Source organism: Sinohyriopsis cumingii, chromosome 16 (assembly GCF_028554795.1).
Source record: "Sinohyriopsis cumingii isolate HCF-2022 chromosome 16, ASM2855479v2, whole genome shotgun sequence".
NCBI lineage: Eukaryota > Metazoa > Mollusca > Bivalvia > Unionida > Unionidae > Sinohyriopsis > Sinohyriopsis cumingii.
In genome coordinates this window covers 26387893-26407807 of record NC_142976.1, presented here as the reverse complement: position 1 = coordinate 26407807, position 19915 = coordinate 26387893, and the positions used below count along the sequence as shown (strand labels likewise).

Genomic DNA, 19915 nt, shown 5'->3' with positions numbered 1-19915 from the left:
GGCACATGAATTACAGACTCCATAAGGCAGTAATACCAATACTAGGTACAGGAATTACAGACTCCATAAGGCAGTAATACCAATACCAGGTACATGAATTACAGACTCCATAAGGCAGCAATACCAATACCAGGCACATGAATTACAGACTCCATAAGGCAGTAATACCAATATCAGGTACATGAATTACAGACTCCATAAGGCAGCAATACCAATACCAGGCACATGAATTACAGACTCCATAAGGCAGTAATACCAATACCAGGTACATGAATTACAGACTCCATAAGGCATCAATACCAATACTAGGTACAGGAATTACAGACTCCATAAGGCAGCAATACCAATACCAAGCACATGAATTACAGACTCCATAAGGCAGTAATACCAATACCAGGTACATGAATTACAGACTCCATAAGGCAGCAATACCAATACCAGGCACATGAATTACAGACTCCATAAGGCAGTAATACCAATACCAGGTACATGAATTACAGACTCCATAAGGCATCAATACCAATACTAGGTACAGGAATTACAGACTCCATAAGGCAGCAATACCAATACCAGGCACATGAATTACAGACTCCATAAGGCAGTAATACCAATACCAGGTACATGAATTACAGACTCCATAAGGCAGTAATACCAATACCAGGTACATGAATTACAGACTCCATAAGGCAGTAATACCAATACTAGGTACAGGAATTACAGACTCCATAAGGCAGTAATACCAATACCAGGTACATGAATTACAGACTCCATAAGGCAGTAATACCAATATCAGGTACATGAATTACAGACTCCATAAGGCAGCAATACCAATACCAGGTACAGGAATTGCAGACTCCATAAGGCAGTAATACCAATATCAGGTACATGAATTACAGACTCCATAAGGCAGCAATACCAATACCAGGTACAGGAATTACAGACTCCATAAGGCAGCAATACCAATACCAGGTACAGGAATTACAGACTCCATAAGGCAGTAATACCAATATCAGGTACATGAATTACAGACTCCATAAGGCAGTAATACCAATACCAGGCACATGAATTACAGACTCCATAAGGCAGTAATACCAATACCAGGTACATGAATTACAGACTCCATAAGGCATCAATACCAATACTAGGTACAGGAATTACAGCCGCCATAAGGTATCTATACCAGGTATAGGAATTATAGACTCAACAAGGCAGCTATTAAAAAAACCAGGAATTAGAGACTTCATAAGGTACTAGAATTAAAACTCAAGAAGGTAGCAATACCAGGGACTGTAATTACAGATGATGTGGATTCCTCACAGTTCAGTGTGTCTTTGATTAGTGATGTTTTTGGGAACATAATGGAGGAGATTCAGAAGAAGAAAGTGACATATCAGACAGAGAAAATGAGAAATTGCTTCTTATCAGTAGTCTGGAGACTAGAAGAAATGCAGATATTAGGAACATTTCCTCCTGTTTTTATCTCTTCCAACTACAATGGTTGTCAGAGGCATTAAAATGAACTTTTTTTTGCATTGTAGCTAACTTTCTCAAACACAGTCATGTACAGTTATGAAACTTGCAAGGTTTATCCCTCTTGGAAGGTACTACTTGCTACAGGCAAAAGTAGAACACATTGACCTACTTTTAATTTTCCTGTGATTATGTTACATGTTTGCATTTAGCTTTTACACAGTTTTATATATAATTATGAAACCTGAATCAGGGATGGTGCTAGACTTCACCAGTGTTGCAGATTGTGATTTTTTTAACTTATTGATGACAAAATATACCGGGGCCCCGAGTGGCCGAGTGGTCTAAAGCACTCTCCGTTACGGATCACTGCCATCTCACCTCTATTTGTGTAGGTTCAAGTCTTGGATTTGGTCAATGTGGGTATGTGAGAAAGCTTGCCAGTAGCTTCTCGTGGGTCGGTGGTTCTTTCTGGGGTTTTCCCGGGTTCTTCCTCCACCATTAATACTGGCCGCAATGTATAGCCTATCGTGTGCTGAAAAATGGCGTTAAACCCTACAACAACAACAACAACAACAAAATATACCAACTGGCAATTTTTTGGCAACAACAGTTTTTGTCTGTTTAAACTTTTATGTACACTCTTGGGTTTAGAGTGGAGAAATTCAAAGGCACCATGTAATTAAGCTGCAAACTTGGATATAAAATGCACTGGAATCTATCTATTGTTACATAAACAAATCCATTGTTCATATTGACAAATGCATCAGAACAGTGCGTTTTTACGTCATAATCCACTTATGCAGACACCTGGCCTGAGTACTCTGCACTGTGATGCCTCAGAAGGCAGGAACAGGAAAAGCTACAATTGACTAAATGACTTTTTTTGTTTGTGTTTTTATATATCTATAATTATATAAATAATGTACTTTGAAAAAACGGTTTTGCTAAAACTTCAAAGAGAACTGATTACCTTTGAAGCACCAGTTATTCTATAGAAGTACTAGGCAAATGAAACCAAAAACAAATTGGTCTCAATCAATGTTCTACAATTATTTGATGTTACCACCGCAACAACAAACTCGGCATCTTATGAAAATGGTGCTAATCTGACATTCATCCATCTTGAAATCTTATTATTATTTCTTATTCAGAATAAAATGTCATATCAGTATGGGGTTTTCACCTAGAAACTTGTGATGTCTAGCTTATTCTAAATGAAAATAATTCCATTCCAAAATCCAGTATGGATGGCCACCACAGTGACCATCATAAAAATCTTGCTGATGCTATTCCTGCCAAATGGATAGTCGTATCATTATGGGGTTTTCATGGCACTTTTACCAGTTATTATGTACTTTTCAGAGAGTGACGTATGTAAGGTGAAGTTGTTTGCATTTGAAACATGCACAGTGGAGAGAAAGCTGACATACCTGCATGCTACTTTGATGTAATGTGGTTAACAATTCTTTGGATATTGTACTTATGGAAATTGTATATGATCTTAAGCACACTGCTAACTAAAATGACTGCTCCCATATGCTAAAAAAATCAGCCTGAATTAGTCTAAAGTACACTATCTTTAGCACCTATTAAAATAGGGAAAATGAATTTTGCCCAACTAGACAATACCAGCTTCTGAAACTCCAATGGATGAATTACTACATATATAAAATGTAAACTGAGTTATCAGCTCTTTTTTTTACAATTTACCTCTGAAGTCCAGGAAGTACAAATGACCAAGCAGAGCTAGCAGTTTTTGAAAGGTGCACATCTGAAGTAAGGCCAAGCTGTATACTCTATAACCCATTGTATACCCATCAATCATACACCTAAATAAAGGGAATTAAGGGTTCTTTGAACAATACTTAGGATATACAAGGTCTTTTTTTAAATAGCCAGTATAACCAGTGAGGAAACCCAGGGAAATTTTTTTTCTTTAAAATTCTAACCATATGCAAAATACGAAACTGTAAAGCGCCACCTTATGTGACTGATACAGCCAATATGGCCACCACAGTGGCCATCTTGTAAATCTTATAACTACTTTACCTGAATGGTTGTCATATCAGCATGTAATTTTCATTAAAGGTTTTGGTGTTAGACAGATTTTATTTAGAGTCATAATTACATAATTAAGAAAACATAAGCTCATTGGAGCTATATTAATGAGTAAAAATATTGTGGTTGGATAACTTTATGTTAGTTGAGAGACCCATATTTGTCAAAATTCTTCTTGGAACAGAGGTGAGTATATGTACTCCTATAAGTGAAGATTTAAACCATGCTTGTTATAGGGAGGGGTTCCTGTTACAGGTTTGGATCCCCCAAATGCCCTCCATTTATTGGCAGATACCCTAAAAAAAATGTAATGAGCCCCCTTTGGGTAAATTAGTCATATTTTGAGAGACATAACCTTTTTTCCCCAGTCAATTTGAAAAAGGGCCACCAAAATGTTGATAGCATTAAAAATGTTCCAGAAGGAAAATTGCCATGGTTGCAGCCAATCAGCAAAGAGAATGCTACACAAGAATTCATGGGATTATTTGGACCAATTCACATAAAGTGAAATGTTTATGCATGAAAATATTAAACTGCACATACTATATGTAAATTGCACCAACTATATGATAAAGTCAGATGTTAAAATTAGTAGGGTCATAGCTTTTTCAAAACTTGAAAATTGTATTATATAGTGGCTATGTTACACTCATTGTAATTCCACTAGAAAAATTTGAGGATAGAAAGTCATTTTAGATGTCCAAAACTAGGATTTCAAAATTCAGATGGTAGTAATATATCTTGAGAATAGAAACATTTAATTCCTGAAAGCAGACACACACACACACATTATTATCTTTAATGCTAAGATCATGTATAAATTTAAACATCTGGACATAGAAGCATTACAAATTACACAGAAGACAGACATGGAAGGCATAACTGATTTTGCAATTCTTAATATCAGTTGAATGTAATGGAATCAATTTGATAAAACTTATATCAGTATTATTTAAAATAATTATGAATAATAATCAGTAGTGGTGAAAAATAACAATGTCAATTAAATCAGGGCACAAACATCAGGCTGTAATTATCATAGTCCATTGATTCTGTTTTCCCACTGCAATACAGTGTATATTATGTTTATTTGAATCTTCCTGATGTCAAATTTCTCAGTAGTGATCAAAGGTCTCTCCGTCTTTTCATTTAGTCAAATTGTTTTCACTTTTTTTAAACTGTGGATGTTGACATTTTACTCCTTTTGCAGCAACTTGTTCTGTCATTGGCAATTTGTAGTTGTTACCCATAATGCTCTGTGCTTACAAAGGAAGTGAGCTTGTTATGTGACTAACTGGTTTTATTCTGATACCCTTTAAGATACATTTCATAATCTATAAGAGAGTGGCCACACTAACTAACATATTAGTTTTTGCTTTCGGGCAACCAGAGTCATGCTTAACTGAACAATACTCTGCTTATCAGCTGTTAGCTTTTGTCATCTTGAAAATTATCAGACATAATAGCCTATAATTATCAGGTGATGAAACCTAACATCCATGGCAGTTTGGATAATTGAATTACATACCTTTACTAATGTGAATGTGTTGAATTTAGAAATAAAGAAAATATTTGAGATTTCTAAGCAAACATTATATGACTGCTCATGAGGGGTAAATTTTGACAGTTGTTGCTGGTCATGTTAGAGGGGTAAATTGTGAAAGTTGTTGCTGGTCATGTTGTTGTTGTTGTTGTTGTAGGGTTTAATGCCATTTTTCAGCACACAATAGGCTATACATGGCAGCCAGTATTAATGGTGGAGGAAGAACCCAGAAAGAACCAGCGACCCTAGACAAACTACTGGCAAACTTTCTCACATACCCACATTGGCCAAATCTGAGACTTGAACCCACGCAGACAGAGGTGAGATGGCAATGATCCATAACGGAGAGCACTTTAGACCACTCAGCCACTCAGGGCCTCTGTTGGTCATGTTAGAGGGGTAAATTTTGACAGTTGTTGCATTAGTATGGTTGTTGCTGGTCATGTTAGAGGGGTGGCCATCTTGAATTGCACTTTTGAACAGAAACTTGTTGGTGTCATGGGATTCTGGCCATATTAAGTAGGTGGTCAAGGGAACCACTGTACATAAAAGGATGGAAGGCTGGATTTTTTTTGTATTGGCCTGTTCACAAAAGTGTCAGACAAATCGATGTATAGATGATCTGATTACACGATTGTAGCAGTTTTATCATGTTATATCATTATTGTACAGTTTCTTGAACTTAAATTGTATTACTGAAAACCTTGTTATCATAATTAGTCAAAAGCTGTTTGACCTATGCAAGTGAAATTTGGTAGCTAGGTTAGTTTATATCCACACAAATGAAATTTGGTAGCTAGGTTAGTTTATATCCACACAAATGAAATTTGGTAGCTAGATTAGTTTATATCCACATGCAAAATGACGTTTGGTACCTAGCTAGTTTATATCCACATACAAATGAAATTTGGTAGCTAGGCTAGTTTATATCCACACATCAATGAAATTTTGGTAGCTAGGTTAGTTTATATCCATACACAAATGAAATTTGCTAGTCATGCTAAGTTACACCTTCATGCAAGTGAAATTTGGTAGTCAGGCTAGTTTATATCCACACAAATGAAATTTGGTAGCTAGGCCAGTTTATATTCAAATGCAAATGACCTATGCAAATATTTGTGCCATTTAGATTATTTTCTTGCCAGCCTTTCTTTGGCTACATGTGGCATGTTCTTTTTAGAAACACAATCTACTTTAAACTTGCACCAAAAGTTCTCGTGATGTTAAAATTATTAACTGTGGGTCATGTTGTATGAGTTCATTGCACTCAGATGCTGTATATAAGTCTGGTAAACTGCAAACAGCATAAACCCAAATCTTACGGTGCACGATGCCATGGCAGATCGTGGCCTATGTTGTTTTGTTGCACTGATAAACTGTATCTGTCAGTGCATTATGCAATGGCAGATCTGGGTCTTTGTGATTTTCAGTTCGATTTTACTTGTAATCAGTTATATATGATAGGTAAAAGCTCACAGAATTCTGAATCCTCTCATTTACAGTCATTCTTCGGTCATCATACACATATAGAAGTGAATGTTTTAAATAAGTGCTTGTTTCATCAAAGATTTATTAAGGTAGCTGCTTATGAGACTTTGAAAGTACTTCTCATTTCTTATTTAGGTACACACAATGTGTGTAGTTGGTGATTTCCTGTACACTGGAGGGGACGATCTCACATTGAGGGTCTGGAACATAGAAACAGGAGCAGAGGTACAGTGTCTACAGGTAAGTGCATATTTCTTGTATTTTGATGGGTATAAAAAATATTTTCCAGGTTTTTGTTATAAATCTGCAATAATAATGTTACAATTTTGTTTGTCTGGCTTTCTCTCCGTTCGTTAGGGTCACCAGGTGGCCAACCGGCCTAAGGTGTGAGCTGTTACTGATTACTCATATCTCACTTTTGTCTGTGTTGATAGGAGTCTCTACTCAACTAGCATGGGTAAGAGAGAAAGCTAGGAAGTATCTTCCCATGAGTCATGAGTCAGTTCTCACCTCTGTCTGTGTAGGTTCGAGTCTCGGATTCGGCTAATGTGGGTACATGAGAAAGCTTGCCAGTAGCTTCTTGTGGGCTGGTGGTTCTTTCCGGGGTTTTCCTGGGTTCTTCCTCCACCATTAATACTGGCCGCCATGTATAGCCTATCGTGTGCTGAAAAATGGCGTTAAACCCTACAACAACAACAAGATGAGTCAGTAGTTCTTCCAGGGGATTTCCTGATTTCTTCCTTCACCAGATATACTGGCAGCCATGTATAGCCTGTTATGTGTAGAAAAATGGTGTTAATCCCCACAATACCAAACCAAACTCTCCATCCATCCATATCTCAGTTTTGGTTTCTGTATAACAACTTAAGTTGTAAACCAGTGGTATTAACCAAACTGTGTGGATGGCCTGCACATGTGATGTAGAATATGCATGTTAATTTGGGATTCAAGGGTCAAGGTCACACAATTAGTATGGTCTTAGATTATATGCTGTAACAAACTTTGTGGACAGCTTGCACTTGCAATGAAGAAGAAGCTTATTGATTTTTGGGCTTAAAGGTCACTGTAACTGATAGAATAAAAATTATTTCTGCAAAATAAGTTTTTTATGACATAACCTAACCAAACTTTTTGCATCAATTATTTGAGGTAAGAAAGACAACATTAGTATGAAGATCAGAAGGTCCAAATGCTGAGGTTAATGTGACTGAAAGATAAAAATTCTTTTTGCACAGTAATTTAATTTTTAGACAACTTACCTCCATGAAACTCAAAGCTTTTGTTTCATTTTGAATAATGAAGACACCCATAGGTTTTTGGTGTCAAAAGATCAAAGGTCATTATTTAAGCAACAAGAACTATGATGTTATTCTGGTGATAATTTTGATGCCTTTACGTAACACATTATTAAGAAATATCGGCAGTGTGTTAGTGGTAGGCATACCAGACTCTCCACTATAAGGGTGTTTGTTTGAATCCTGTCATTGGTGTGATGTGATGTGTTTTGGATTTTTAACATAGCTTTTACAATTTTTCAGTCATATAGCTACAATGTCTGCAGTGTGGCAGTTTATAGTCATGTCTAGCACTGGGGCATCATGCCGCAAATATGTAGCATGATGTCCCATCCAGTCACATTATCCTGACACCAGGCTGACCAGTCCTAACACTAACCTCTTAATGCTGAGCGCCAAGTGAGGCAGCTGTTAGTACCATTTTTGTAAGTCTTTGGTATGACTCGGCCGGGGATCGAACCTACGACCTCCCGCATCCAAGGTGGACGCTCTAACCACTAGGCCACCGGAGCGGTTACTATCATTGGATTAGCCAGGATCATCTATTGTGATGTGTCCACAAGTAAAGCTTTTTACTCCAGTTTTCTCTGCACTGAATAATCGAGCTATGATATTATGCTGTAAACCAGACACTAAGCCAGACACTAAACCAGATACTAAGCCAGACTAAAGACTTGAGAAAGTAGTGTGGCTTCTGCACAGTATTCATTGTTTTACACATATTCTGTGACCAACATAGTTTGTGCATGTCATGATCAGGAAGATGTCTAAGGATTTTGGACTCAGATTGTCAGCTGACTAATTAGTGATTGATTGATCACTGTTGACAGATTGGTGATTGATTGATTGATGGCCGTTAACTGGTGAATGGTGACTGGTGAATGCTGAAGAAGTGAAGTAGTGATAGTTATGTTGTATCTCTGTATATGCATTGTACTGTACATGTTGTTTAGCCGTGATGCTAATTTGGGTTGTGTTATACCCAGTGTGCTGCTGTCTGGTGTGACAATGGCCAGGAAAAAGATAAAAGTCATCATGTAGTGAAGAACCAAGGCTTCTAGATAAACGGCTCTGCAGAGAAAAGAGATTTTATGGTTCTTTAGGCAGACCAGGAGGACAGACCGTTCGTGGTGGCTCCTCAACCATTTGACAGCGTTGGGGCTGAGAAGACCTTTTGGATTTGCATTCGATTTTGCAAGATATATCATATTTCACTATTTGAGTGAAAACAAGCCATATTTCAATATGTAAGCTAACTATATCATTTTCATGTGGAAATTGTCAATGTTTATGGCACCGCTCTGGTGGCCTAGTGGTTAAAGCATCCACCTCGGAAGCGGGAGGTCGTGGGTTCAATCCCAGGCCAAGTCATACCAAAGATTTACAAAAATGGTACTAACAGATGCCTCGCTTGGCGCTCAGCATTAAGAGGTTAGTGTTAGGACTGGTTGGCCTGGTGTCAGGATAATGTGACTGGGTGGGACATCGTGCTACATGTCTGCGGCATGATGCCCCAGTGCTAGACATCACTATAAACTCCCACACTGCAGACATCGTAGTGATATGACTGAAAAATTGTTAAAGCTACATTAAAAATCCAAATCACACACACACACTTTGTCTTTAATTTTAAAGATATAAAAATGGATCCAAACTATCTTATCATAATTTAATTCTAAAGTGACAGTTTCTGTTTACTTAATTATGATATCAAATCAACATATACATGTACAAGAATATTGTAATATTATGCTCTGTTTTAAGAGTGAGATATAATTTCAACTTGTGTATGACTTGTCATTATGGTATTTTATGAAAAAAGTGATTGTGGAAGGGCACTTAAACATGGCTGAAAAAGGCTTCAGAAGTACCCAAAACAATCAAAAAGTAAATCTAGTATTAAAGCTGAATGTTCACAAAATATTTCTATATTACCATATGTAAAGAAATATACAGATTTCAGCTTGAAATAACCACGAGGTTAAGATTTTTGCAAAAAGTGACAAAAGACCAATATTAAAGTGTTGGATGGTGCATGTGTTTGAATGCAAGGTGAGAATTTATTTGGAACAATATCATACAGATGAGTTTAATTTTGACTTCTGTACACACATTGCATTTTTAGAGCAACATATCATTTCAAAATGTGTAAGACTCGAGAGTATAGTATTTCATTCAAACATGGAAAGGGGGAGGGGAACACTTGATAAAAATGCACAGAATAGCTTACGAAGTACCTGGAACACAGGAAGTCTATTTATTTGTATAGCTAAATGTTCACCCAACATTTCTATGTACCCATATGTAAGAAATATGCAAATGTCAGATTGAAGTAACATGAGGTCAAAATTTTGCACAAAGTTGACAATACCAATATTAAAAATGGTGGATTGTTTATGCATTTCAATACTTCCTGAGAATTTATCTGAAAAGATATCATAAATATGAGTTCAGTTTTAGATTCAGCACACTCGAATTATGCAGAAAACATTCCATTTTTATTTATTTTAAAAGTCTGAAAAATTCATCTGTTGCTGTCATCAGGTCAGTAAACTTACCACATGGTCAGGTCTAGAAAATTTTATTTTTTGGTCTGAAGATCTGGAAAGGTCTGAAATATTTTTTTAAATTTGTGGCAAGAACCCTGATTAGACTTACAGCAATATTATCTAAGAAACTTTAGACCTGGTGTGATATCATCAAAGAAACTTTAGACATATAGTGATATTATCAGAGAGATTTTAGACCTATAATGATACCATGAAACTTTAGACCAATAGTGATATTACCAAAGAAACTTTAGACCTATAATATCATCAGAGAAACATTAGATCTATAGTGATATCATTAAAGAAACTTTAGACCTATTGTGATATTATCTCAGAAACTTAAGATATGTCTAGTGTCAAAGAAACTTTAGACCTTTAGTGATCTCATTAAAAAAACTTTAGATATATATATATAGTGATATCATCAAAGAAACATTAGACCTATAGTGATATTATCCAAGAAACATCAGACATAATGCAATATTATCTAAGAAGCTTTAGACCTATAGTGATATCATCAGAGAAACTTTAGACCTTTGGTGATATCATCAAAGAAACTTTAGACCTTTAATGATATCATCAAAGAAACTTTGGACCTATAATGATATCATAAGAAACATTAGACCTGTAGTGATATTATCTTAGAAACTTAAGACCTATAGTGATATTTTCAAAGAAACATTTGTCTTGTAGTGATATTATCGATGAGTTTAACTCTACTGGTGCAAGAACAAATGATGTTGAAGATATGAGACTTTAAAATTTTTAGCATCAGCTTTAACTTGTTAACACTGTCACTTTTAGAAAGGACTATTTTATCTCATCATACTTATATTGGTGAGAAAAAATATAGTTTATTTCATTGTCTGGCCTGAGGTTGAAGCAGATTGTGACTATTTACAGTTTTGTTAGCCAAATCTATTTACTACTGAAAATACCCTTATGCTTTTTCACAATTACTCTTTAATTTACCTTAACTAAGCTTATGTCATCTTCCACAATTGGTTCCGCATTAAGCTGATTCCTGTTATCAGTTTCTATGGTGACCATAATATTTACTGCTTGGCAACTAGGGGTGCAGTGATAAGCCCAAACCATATTGCAATATACCAAACCCATATTGCAATACAGTAATACTGAATGAAAAGAATAAAATAGTCACTATACTATTTACTAGTTGAAAAAGACCACATATCTAAGTGATGTTACATTGTAAGTCTTCAAATGGTAGTGAGTTCAACATATAAAATTAACATCAATATGAAACAAGTCTACAGACACCTGAAAGCAGTCATATTATCATGGAATTAAAATCTAAACCCTTTTCTAGTCTGTTTTAAAGATCCCACTGAATACTTTTTGCTTTTTTGAAGGGAATAATTTCAGAATCCATTTTTTTTTAAAAATTGTGAACATTAAAAATCAGGTATTGTCTACACGCCTGTCAGCTAATTTGAAATATGAGTCAACATTAATAGATATTTTGAGACAAGAAAAGGAAGTAACATGATATATGCAGTTTCATCTGACTGACCATTATTTCACATGGAAAATATCACGTGTGGCCACTGTTTGTTTAAATGTTTTGCTCTCTTTTAACTCTTTGAAACAAAAATATCAATCATAACTGCAGATGCTTGATTGTTTTTTATGTACATTCAGGGCATGGGATGCTAAACTAAATTATTTTATAGGAATTTATATATTAATCAACACTGACTCTTGAGTACTGATCATTTAGTGTCATTACGAACAGGAAAAAAATATATGAGGCAAAATTAAGTTTATAAATTATTATTTTATAACTGGAAAAATTTCCCCTTGTCTTGACTTGCCACTATGCCAGTTGAACTTTGCCGTAATAATGGTACTGTGCATCTCATTTCACATTCTCTTTGCAATCTCTTGCTAAGTATGCATTGAGGGAAAAAGAAGAAAATATGGTTCTTAAATTGGAAAAATTGTGTAGTATACAGAGATATGTTGGATGAAAGCAAGACCATGAAAAAAAATCACAGTACAGGAAACCATATGGTGGTATGTATTGCCAGACAAGCAAACCACAATAGACTGGTATATTGTTGCATCCCTATTGACAACCATAATTTGAAATTGCCACTAGAATTTTCAAGTGGTTGCCTTAAGGCTACTAAAATGCCTATATCTTTAGTACTCATCAAATTTTCTTCAGAATGCCCATGACAACATCATCAGTGCCATGAATCATGTTGGAGATTACCTGTTTACCTCGTCCTTCTCCCTCATTAAGGTACGTATGATTACATGTAAACATTTTTTTTATCCTTTTGTTTTAAATTAGATTTATTTCCTTCAATATACAAGAGTAGAATATTGGCAGCATCTCACTTTTTTGTAATGGGAATAGCATACATTATTAGTGTTTTTTTTAATATAAAATGTAATGATTTAATCACTCGTTGGTTTTATATTCAGTAATTATTCAAAAAGAGCCCCGTTTTTTTATACTCTGCCTCAGTGCAGTTTTTAATACTCCCACAATTATGTTTTATTGTTTTTGCCCTTTTTGATTTTGGGTTAATTGCAATGTATTTCACTATCTTGTTAGTGCAAATAGCCCATTTTTGTTTTTACTTACTTATAAGTCCGTCAAACTGCAAGCAACAAAGATTCTGGTCTGCTGTAGCATAATGCTCCTTGAGATCAAAGTCTATGTTGATTGTTCTCCTGAGTACTCCAAATCTGCCTGCGTATTATGTGATGGCAGATCTGGGTCTGTGCAGTTTGCAAAAAGTTAATTTATCATGTAGAAAATCATGTGGAGATCAAAAATCTCTATCTATGGTGAAATTTACTCCAGTCAGATTCCTGAAATATGCAATTAAAATTGATGACGAGTTAGATTGTATAACAGTACTGACTGCATTGCTTCCCTTCACTAAGGCTCAGTTTGTTTTTATGTGTGATGTCATAGTTGAACAAGCTGACCAGCCACAAGTGTAGAGATGTATTGACTGTGCAGTCAGATCAAGTAAAAATGATGGAATTATTGGTTTAAAAATTGTCAAGAAAAACAGAAAAAGGGATATTGTTTTCCTTGAAGACATTAAGTTCTGTGAATGAAATGATAAAGTCAGCTTAGAGTGAACATGACTGCTTGAAATCTTTTGCAATTTATGGTCTTTTATAAATTTACTACAGAGTCTTTGTGTTAAAGAAAACTGATGTGATCTCAGTATCTGTGTTACTCACCATCATGCCCATTTCTTTGAGTATTCGACAAGAGGAGTCTGTAATCTTCAACTAACGCAGATTTGATGAATTTTTAAATACTTATCCAACTATTATTTTATAGAGGAATCCATGATAGGGTGTTGTGTTCCATATTTTTCTATGTAATGACCCTTACATGAAGATAAGATATTCAGTTATGGGTAGTGCAATTTTCTCTGTATATTTGATAAGAGGAATCCATGACAGGATGTTGTGTTCCATATTTTTCTATGTAATGACCCTTACATGAAGATAAGATATTCAGTTATGGGTAGTGCAATTTTCTCTGTATATTTGATAAGAGGAATCCATGATAGGGTGTTGTGTTCCATATTTTTCTATGTAATGACCCTTACATGAAGATAAGATATTCAGTTATGGGTAGTGCAATTTTCTCTGTATATTTGATAAGAGGAATCCATGATAGGGTGTTGTGTTCCATATTTTTCTATGTAATGACCCTTACATGAAGATAAGATATTCAGTTATGGGTAGTGCAATTTTCTCTGTATATTTGATAAGAGGAATCCATGACAGGATGTTGTGTTCCATATTTTTCTATGTAATGACCCTTACATGAAGATAAGATATTCAGTTATGGGTAGTGCAATTTTCTCTGTATATTTGATAAGAGGAATCCATGACAGGATGTTGTTTTCCATATTTTTCTGTGTAATGACCCTTACTTGGAGATAAGATATTCAGTTATGGGTAGTGCAATTTTCTCTGTATATTTGATAAGAGGAATTAATGATCTTCATCTTATGAATTTAAAATACTTGGTTATTGTTTTATGGACTTTAGGGACTATGTTCATTTTTCTCTGTATAAGTCACCATACTTAGAGACAAATATTCAGCTAAGAATAACAGAACAAAATGCACATCAACCTAAAAAAAACTGCTAAGTGATTTGTTTTGTTTGCACTCTTAGCCATGTAAAAATATATCAATTTAAAAAATAAATAATCCAACACTTTACAAATTAGCATTGTTAGGGACAGGTGTCTGAATATGGAGGTGTTTGTTAGTACAGGTTTTAATTTACTTTGATTTTTTGCGAACTCTAAATTTTGCTAGATCTAAATTTTGGCTGCTACTATATAAGTATAAATCTTGCGGGTCATATCAGCTTACCTGTTTAATATTAGGTCATGATACAATGATTTAATCACTTTGCTTTGGTTGACTATATAATACATATTTTCTTTCTTCCATACAGGTTTGGGATGCAAAGACTTTAACATTAAAGCACACCATATCAGGATTATACCATTGGGTCAGAGCTATGGCCATCCATCCTGATAAGGTAGGGTTGTTTTCTTGCCAGCATATGTGGATAGACTAAAGATTCTTGTTGGACTTGACAACAAGACAATGGAATTCCAGCCAGCAGGGCTACATTGTCTTCAGTGACTCTATGCTGGGAAGTAAATTATGCCCCCAAAATGAATTCCCACTGCAATAATAGAAGACCATTCTGTCCTTCACAAACTTCATTTCCAATCAGTTACATTTGAAAGATGGATGTGAAATCAAATCTAGCTTGAGTTTTACCATTAAGAAGATGTAGGCAGGCCAGGTTCAATTTTCATTATTCTCTGGCCAAATTCTACTGAGTTATGGCCCCTTTTTGACTTAGAATTTTAATCTTTCACTTCCTTTTGTAGTGTTTTAAGGCTGAATGGATTGAAAACAAAGGACAAGGTTCAATAAAGGCAAATTTGGGCCTAATCAGATTCCTATGAAACTCGTATAGATAACTCTTCCCAAAACACGTATTTAATTCTTATCCAGGACTTGCAAAAATGTTATTTTCTGAAAAACCAATGAAAATAAATGAATTCACATTATATTAAAGCATTGAATTGCGTTCAAGAAATTCACAGTATATTAAAACACTGAACTGCATTCACAGTCTGTTAAACCATTGAAGAATAAATAATAATAAAGAAAATCAGCTATTAGAAAGCCAGTGATTTTCTCTTCTGTTGTGGAACCTACTAACATGCCCTATGAAGCTGACTGCCGAAAAGAGATGCATCTAAAATTATGCATTTACTCAGTCTACCTAATAGTCACTGATAGTATGTAGAAATAAGTTTTGTTTTCAAAAGTTTTCTAACGATATGTATATTTCCATTAAGTACGGTTGATTACCTCTTCATTTCAAAAGTTATGTTTATGTTTAACATTGATTCATGAGTTTCTTTGCCATAAGTAAACACACAACATCCATGCAAATCTTTTCTGCAGTAAAAATAACTATGTTCCTAGAGAGCATAATTAAGAATCGAAACCATATGTTCATAACATCAGTGATCAAAGCAGTTTTGTGTATGTATCTGCAGGGGAAAGCTTACGTTTTACTTTATAACCAAATCAATGAAATTATTCATTATATTGATCAGTGATAATGAAATTAGATATTTTTTATGATTTTTATGAGAGTACATTAGCTGTAAGGAATATGACACCCAATGCACTTATGTTTTCTGTGTAATATGGTTTTGTTACTGTACAGATAGAGGATATCCAGTTTGATAATTCAGTGTGAAGATAGTGAGTTGACAGGCACCGGTTTCCCATTTTATATGATATGGGCCATATAATGAAGGGAAGGAAAATAAAACATTTGACAGATTGTTTCAGCTGTATTTGTTCCAGTGTGCTCCCACAATTCCACCATTATTTCTCAACATCATTGCTGTCGCCTAGTCAATTAGAACTCATCAAAAAATAATTATGGCTTTCACATACTTTGAAAAATATATTCTTATATCGAAGTAAAAAGAACCTATCATGTACATTGCATTAGTTGAAAAAAATCTTGAGGTAAAATTAAAACTATACAACACCATCCTCCAACATTAAATATAAAACCAATGCACTAATTCTTTAATGTTCTGTTTAATTATGAAACAAGGAAATATGCAAACTTTCAGGTCTGATAAATGTCAAAAATGCTTTTATTGTGCATTGATTGGGAATCCAGTCAGAAAAATTTATAAATACTTATGCATGCATGACATCGAGCTGTTGAGCATCTTGTCATGTTTCAAAATTTATACCCGATTTTAGGCTGGCAATCAGTCTATTAATTTAGATTTCAATCTGATATAATACAGCAACTATGGTTGATAAATGTTGTCTGGTACTGACAAGATTTCATTTTTTGCATGCACACACTCACATGTGTACATATGCAACACTCTATTACAAATTAAGCTGCAAAATAAAAACAAAACAAAATATATTAAGCATTCAAAACACTGCAGCTTAACACTGCAAAGTACTAAGGATATGCTCCAAAAGGGCCATCTCTGCTACATTTTTCTAGCTAGGGTCATTCACTTAGCTTTCTTTTTCTTTCTCCACTCTGTCTCTCTCATCACGGATGCTCTTAGATATCACTGGAAATATATATGTGCATGATACCCCAGTTCACGTAGAGTTGTAGGTCTCAGATGATGTATGGAGATCATACAGGACAAAGCAATTCCCTCATAACAGCTAAAGCAGATAAGATATTATGACCTAAAATTGATGCTAATAAGTCACATGGCAATTGCCGGTGCCCATTAAGGTCAGCATAGCCATATATTTTCTGCAGTTGAACAGAGATATTATGAAAAAGAAAAAAATAAATAAAATCTTTTTCAGTTTAGTTTACACGAGACATATGCCTCCCCTTTATGACTTGGGAACAAACCATTTTTTGGGGGGTGGGTGTGCAATGCGGTTGCACAATTGGTAGAGCATTTGATTTGTAATCTAAAGGTCATGTGTGCAATTTCCAAGCCACAGTCTAGATTGGCTGTCTCAATGTGTCTTTGAGAAAGGCTTCCACTTCCTTGGCATGATATAGCCATTGATGTCTATAAAGTGCTGTTAACACTCCCAGCAACCCATCCACCCCTATTCATGTCATTATTTGACAACATTAATGTGTAATCAAATATGAAATTGCATTATTTTAAAGAAAAAATACTTTGAGAGTTACTTTTAAACTCCTGAGTCAAACCTTTGGATAGATAACAGTTTAAGTTATTCATCAGAAAAATGTAACAAATGGAAAGTAAGACAGAAATAAAGAAATGGTGTGAACAGAAAATCCATGAATTACAGAAGGTAGAATAAAAACAAACTTATTTTTACTGAGCAGAAAAGCAAAAGAAAAAAAATAATAAAAAAGAAAGAATGGTTGTGGTTGGGCTCGAAAAGCTGCTATCCAATGCATTTGTACTAAAAATGAAACTATTTTACCCTTACACCATCAGTCTGCAAACATGAATGATTGACAATTTCCTATAAACAGTTATGTGGCCTGGAAATAGATATATCCAAAGGTTCTATTATCTACTTTTTGTTGTTTGTTTTTTGTTTTTTTTAAACCCAGATTTTATACACATCGTTGCACTAAAAGTAAACAAATTGTATAATATTCCTTTTAATTAATAAATATTTCTTTGAAAATTGCTATAATCCATAGTTCTAATTATAATGTGATGGTAACCTACAGAGTAGGTCTGTTTTAAATCCAGTCTACAGACAATAATTTAAAGCTAAACTAATTCTGGAAATTGAAACATGATACTAACAAATATTGCATATTTGCTGGATTCAGCGCTGATTTCATATATTTAATGTATGCCAGCATATTTGAAAACATAGAGGAGTGAAATATAAAGACTAAATGCAACTTAATAAGATCAAGGTAATGAAATAATACACTGACATTTTATTTCTTACCTTTTAAACTGACCAGTTAGTCAAAAATAGCATCAGCGGCTGCTTCCTTTTTTCTATTGCTGTGAATATTTCCCGATGCTCATCTTCTATATTTAACTGCACTCATCCAGATATTCCAGTTAAAATATTCCAGTTTGCACTTTAGAATACCCCAAAATGCAACCAGAAGGAGAAGAAAAAAATACAATCACTCATACAAATAGCAAATAACATTTGAATGTCAATTTTGTGAGAAGAAACATAAAATGGTATATTTTTTTTACTGTGAATTAGGTCTGGAGTTATATGGTGATGGACATGGCAGGTTGTCTGAGAAATGCATCTTGTCTTCATTTTCTGCTTAATAGTAATGAGCACAAATGAGAACTTGTATAAAATTTGTATCTGTGTGAGATGGTTACAAAAATATTTATAGCCCCTTATTTTAGTTTTATTTCATCATATTGGCAGGGGTGTTCATTGCATATAGACATGTGTTTAGTTTTATTTCATCATATTGGCAGGGGTGTTCATTGCATATAGACATGTGTTTAGTTTTATTTCATCATATTGGCAGGGGTGTTCATTGCATATAGACATGTGCTTAGTTTTATTTCATCATATAGGCAGGGGCGTTCATTGCATATAGACATGTGTTTAGTTGTCCCAAAATTGGATTGCAGATACTGCCTTATTATCCTCAAGCAACAATGTGTTCAATTCAACCATATTTTCCTGATGAAATAAGCCACCAAATAATTGCTTGCTTAAGAATACATTTTAAATTGTCAGTTTTCTTGGTCTGTGGGAGAAAAAAAGTCTGGAACAATGAAGAATATCTTAATTTGTTATTTAAGAGCTTGACTGCATATAAGAAAATTAAAAGTACATGTAAAATGATTTTATTAATACAGAGGACACATTTGTTCTGATTGTGTACAAGGTCTGCATCATCAGGATCAGGTTGATTAAACTAAACAGCTTTCAATGCTTATTCAAAAGGAACCATTTCATTTCTGTTTTCAGGATAGACTGTACAGTGGCTCACACAATACCATTGATATATGGGATGTATCAGGGACCTTTGCCTCAAAGGGAAAAGTAGATCACCAGTTTGGATCTGTGTACTCTTTAGCAGTCACTGCCAAATACTTGATAGCAGGTAAAATCTCTATCCCTTCCTTTATAGTACTGCATGGCCTTGGGAGCCATGGCAGCTATTTAGGTAGAGCATCAGACTCCTATAGGATTCAAGGGTCATGCAGGCTTCCGTGCAGTGTCCTTGTGAAAGATACTTAGCTCCCATTTGCCTGGCATGATATAGCCAATAATGTAATGTATTAAAAGTGTCATTAAAAAATAAACCACCCAACTTAAGGCATCTTCATGTTCTTACCATGAGACCTTTTATCTTGCTAGAGACCATACATTCTAATTGTAGGAATGCATGAGACCTTTTATCTTGCTAGAGACCATACATTCATACTGTAGGAATGCATGAGGCTTTTTATCTTGCTAGAGACCATA

The 19915-nt window shown here is 34.7% G+C and overlaps 1 protein-coding gene across 5 annotated transcripts in view; it reads left to right on the top strand.

Moving 5' to 3' along the window:
- LOC149780109 (E3 ubiquitin-protein ligase TRAF7-like) overlaps positions 1-19915 on the top strand; it is a 76029-nt gene that overhangs the window by 34872 nt on the left and 21242 nt on the right. For all 5 annotated transcript variants that reach the window (XM_089936881.1, XM_089936883.1, XM_089936879.1 and 2 more), the window contains 4 exons: positions 6698-6802; positions 12598-12675; positions 14880-14966; positions 19415-19550. In XM_089936881.1, coding sequence (XP_089793007.1) covers positions 6698-6802; positions 12598-12675; positions 14880-14966; positions 19415-19550 — 406 coding nt within the window. The remainder of the gene's footprint in view (positions 1-6697; positions 6803-12597; positions 12676-14879; positions 14967-19414; positions 19551-19915) is intronic.